Source organism: Acanthaster planci, linkage group LG07, assembly GCF_054643075.1.
Source record: "Acanthaster planci isolate LZ-2023a linkage group LG07, COTS_SCS, whole genome shotgun sequence".
NCBI lineage: Eukaryota > Metazoa > Echinodermata > Asteroidea > Valvatida > Acanthasteridae > Acanthaster > Acanthaster planci.
In genome coordinates, this window is record NC_141783.1 from 18,020,246 (window position 1) to 18,024,352 (window position 4,107).

The window sequence follows — 4,107 nt, forward strand, 5'->3', positions numbered from 1 at the left end:
TTACAGAGTGCAACAGAGGAGTCCTGGAATGGAGGCCGTACACGAAATAAGAATTGAAACTGTCTGGAACCAACCACTTCACCTTTGTTTGCGGGGGCGACATACCGGTAACTAATGCAATGCGGCAAGCTATCTTTTAGAGTTCAAACTTCGGCCTCACCCTGGTGAACTCTCAAACAACCACTGGATAAAGTTCACATTTAAATTTATCTAGAAATGCCGTGGAATAACTACATGCAGTTTGTAACAATACGTAATTAAGTGCCTACAAGATTCTACCGTGAACGGCGCCATCGCGAATCAGATTGGCGTCCACGAGGAAATTCGTGGTTTTATGTGAGCGCCTTGAAGAGGTTGTATTCAAGAGATTGTTTTTTCGTACGTCACTCCAGAATCTCCTTATTCGGTGAGATCAACACTATGGTACTATGGTACATGCTATTGTCAAATGTAACGGTAGACTTTTTCACTGAGACAGAAGGCTAGCAACGTCTAAGTGGCCGGCCCAACCCAGATTCATCCCCACTATAAAGCTAACAGGAGGCTGACATTTTGCAGTTGAAGTGGGCAGCAACACGCACGCAGGCACATTGTTAAACTTCAGACTGGATAAAGTTGGAGGTTCCCCCCTGAAATCTAGAGTGAACACGCTCAGGCGAACACATGAAGTCACTCATCCACTATGAGGGACAGACCATCCCTATTTTATTAATGAATGAGTCCTTATAATGATTTTTTCTTTGTACTCTTCTTTTATGGGACCATGCAGAACAATGATTTATTTCAGCCCTTTAAATCGCACCTTTGTGTTTTAATTAACCTCATTCAAATGTTTTTGTTTAACTCTTTCAAGCTGCATTTTGGATTCTTTTTGGTTTTATACTGGTTTTATAATGCGAAATTCCATACTCCTGAACGAAATTCTGATGTCATTCAAGCACTGAACTTCAAGGTGTCCACACTGTTGGAACCAATTTGATGAATTAGATGAAACATGTTTAAAATCGTCTTGGTGGAAGGGTATGTGACTTTAAAAATAATGATATTAGCAAGTAAATTCATCAGAGCAGTGTTTATATCTTTTGGGTTAGATGGGTATAGTATACAAATATTGACTGCTTCGAGTGGTAAAGTAAAACTAGCCTCCCGAGGTGGTCCATGAAGCATTCTGTTTTCCAGAGGCGAACCAAGAGATAATGCAGTTAATTTTTTTTACAACACCTCACCCACAGGTTTACGCTACAAGACAAAATACACGCCTGGGTACTGTTTCTGTGCTACGGATATAGTTCTTTGGTTGCTACCGGTACAACTCTTTTTCAGAGCGAGACTGCATGTGTATAGTCTCTATAGTAGAACTAGCAAGCGTCACATGCCACACTTCAGGCCAATCAACATACAGATCCGTGGATGAGGCGTTGTAATACCATATATGACATTCATAAGTGCATAGATATTAGCGACAGATAATTGTACAAATCTAACAGGGCCATGTTGGTGCGTCTAAGGCTTATCTTCTTCAAAAAAGTTTTTTCTTCTCTAACAAACCTGCTGAAAAGTTACATTAGAATAAATCAAGAAAATATCCCAGGAATAGAAAGCCAATTTTTCACTTAGAAGGAGAGAAAGCCAACCACAAAAAGCTGTCCTTTTCAAAACTACGTAAATGGCAATGGTGATAAAGACAAAATACAAAAAGTCCAGTAGCATCACACTCTTCGCATATCCTGATAGGCAAATTTATGGAAGACCATTTTGCAGTCATATACAGTTCCAGGGTGGAGAGGAAACTTCCATGAAAGTCATCTGAATGTTTCAGCAGTTATTCCTTCGATGAATATCTTGGCAGCTTAGATATGAGATTATTTTCTTAAGGCATTCCGAAAGACTATCACTTCAAAATGTCTGAAACTGGAGTTTTTCTCGTAGAATTTTCCCACCAGAAAAGCGGACTGTTGAAGTTTTCAATCGATGCTAAACATTTAGTTAGAAGAAACTACTCTTTTGTTATTAGAGCTTTGCGGTGTGAACGAAATCTAATTACAGTGCTCTACATACGTGTTTTCGTATTATCATTATTTTTTCTATTGTGATGTGCAACGGTCGAGGATTCTCACGAAAGAATGCTTCTTACTGTATCAGCTCAAAGAAAAAAGGGCAAGTGGACTAGACAGGTGTATGTTTCTCCATCGACAGCTGGAATGGGTACCTCAGTGTTTGCCTCCGTGTGTGGTTATTGCCGGGGTCACTTGGGTTCTAGAAGTGACTTTGAAGTTACTGCGTTTGATAGCTTAGGGATCATTCCACATTCAGTGACCATGATTAGTAAAACTGATGGCACACTTAAAAGAAGCTGAGTGGAAATCGGGGCGTTAAACGTCGCTGAGGTTTCTGCTCTAGTAGGAGACAGGCCGTGGTCGCTCACAAAAGAAGGGCTGCTTATCAGTGCAACGGATGTCATTCCAATAGCCGGACATGGTAGCTACCTCGCCGCAATCCTCGTTGTGGCCTCTGTTGTCAGGCTGCCCGGCGTTCCAGTTGTGGTAGGACATTGGCCTGTTGGTGCCAACCCATTTGTAATGGCCCTCCGAGTCGATGTCGTTCAGCCCGATCCAGTAGTTCGAGAACAGCCCTCCCCCTTTCTCAGCGAACATGTGGTGGATGAACTGCGCCTCGCTTGCCGTGTTGAGAGACACCAAGTTGGCCCGGTGGTCTAGGCCGTTGCAGTAGCTTTGGGCGGCGTGCCAGTCCATCTCCTTGCCCACGAAGCGATAACAGCGGTTACCCCGGAGGGTCCAGAACGGCGGACAGCAGAACACTCGCTTCGGCTTCAGCTGCGACGGACCCGCTTCCACGAAGGAAGCACTCACGGCCAAACAGAGAATCAGTATAACCAACCAACGGCCCATTTTGACGGCAGGAACGAGTAGAAGCTACTCCGCTTACTTCAGAAAGATGATTATGCTTTGGTTCGTAAACGAATAATGAATGTGAACTGTCTGAACCTAGCCCCCACTCCTTTGTTTACACACTGTCTACAAATACAATCGTGGGGGCGCCAATTTACTCGTATATTAAACCAACCGCACTGGCAACCTACAGATCGTCCCGAATTCACGTTGCAATCTGTTCGAGCCCTCACCGTATAGGATTTCATATGAGCAATAAATCGGGCAACACTTATGATTGAGGGAACAAATAACTTGCAATCACAGGTGTCACTAGAGGGGGGTGTTGGGAGAGTGTCACACCCCGTTGATTAATTTTGTCGGCAAAATCATGGTCTGTCGGCAAAATAAGAAAAACCCGAAGAATGGAGAATGAAGATGAAAGGAAGGGGGTGCAGTACACTCGTTTTGCGTGACGGTCCGCCGGCAAGTGTCATGTGGCAACCCCCCCCCCACATTCAAAATAGCCTCTAGGGCATGCAGGCCGAGGGCGGACGATCAAACTTTAAACTGGACTTTAAACGTTGCCGTCGTCCAGGCGAAGCTTTAAGCCAGGACTGCAGTGCGAAATGTAACGCGAAAACGAAGTGCACGTTTAAAAACTGCCGAAAAAAGGGTCTAGAGTCTATAGTGAATCGAGATTAGCGAGATTCTACTACGAACAGCATTATGCAGAGACAAACTGCATCCAAGAAAACATTCACGCCATCTTAATGATTGTTGCACCGCCCTTGTTTACTCTTACCACAATAATCTTTCACTAACATTCGAGTGGATCAACGGAATGGCTCGGGTGCGTGCTATTCGACCTGAAAGCTTTGATTATAGGTGTGTTCACAATGAGAAATGCATAGATAGCAACGGGTAAGTGTTTAGACTAGCCCAGGTACTGACATTTTGGATCTGAAGTGGATACCAACATACTGGTAGACAAATTTTTTAATGATTGGCCAGATAAAGTTGATAGTTAACGATGTCAAATATACAAGAAGCTTGAGATATTAAACACACGCACAGTTCTATTCTGTTAGACGGACACACATCGTCACTTTGTGATTTAGGATTATGTGTTTTTCACGATCCTGGGGTTCTTTGTTTTATTTTAAGCATTTTAAGTTTTTAAGTTTATAAACATTGTTGTGACGTCATTATGACGGAG

At 43.1% G+C, this 4,107-nt stretch overlaps 1 protein-coding gene across 1 annotated transcript; it reads right to left on the reverse strand.

The window, feature by feature from the left end:
• Positions 1 to 1,053: 1,053 nt before the first annotated feature.
• Positions 1,054 to 2,992, reverse strand: LOC110980403 (echinoidin-like). The gene has a single exon (XM_022237040.2). It carries the CDS (start codon positions 2,907 to 2,909, stop codon positions 2,397 to 2,399), a length of 513 nt encoding a protein of 170 aa, XP_022092732.2. The 5' UTR covers positions 2,910 to 2,992; the 3' UTR covers positions 1,054 to 2,396.
• Positions 2,993 to 4,107: the final 1,115 nt, after the last annotated feature.

Bases quoted from the DNA above. Each gene is read 5' to 3' on its own strand.
- LOC110980403 (XM_022237040.2), bottom strand. From the start codon at position 2,909: ATGGGCCGTTGGTTGGTTATACTGATTCTCTGTTTGGCCGTGAGTGCT.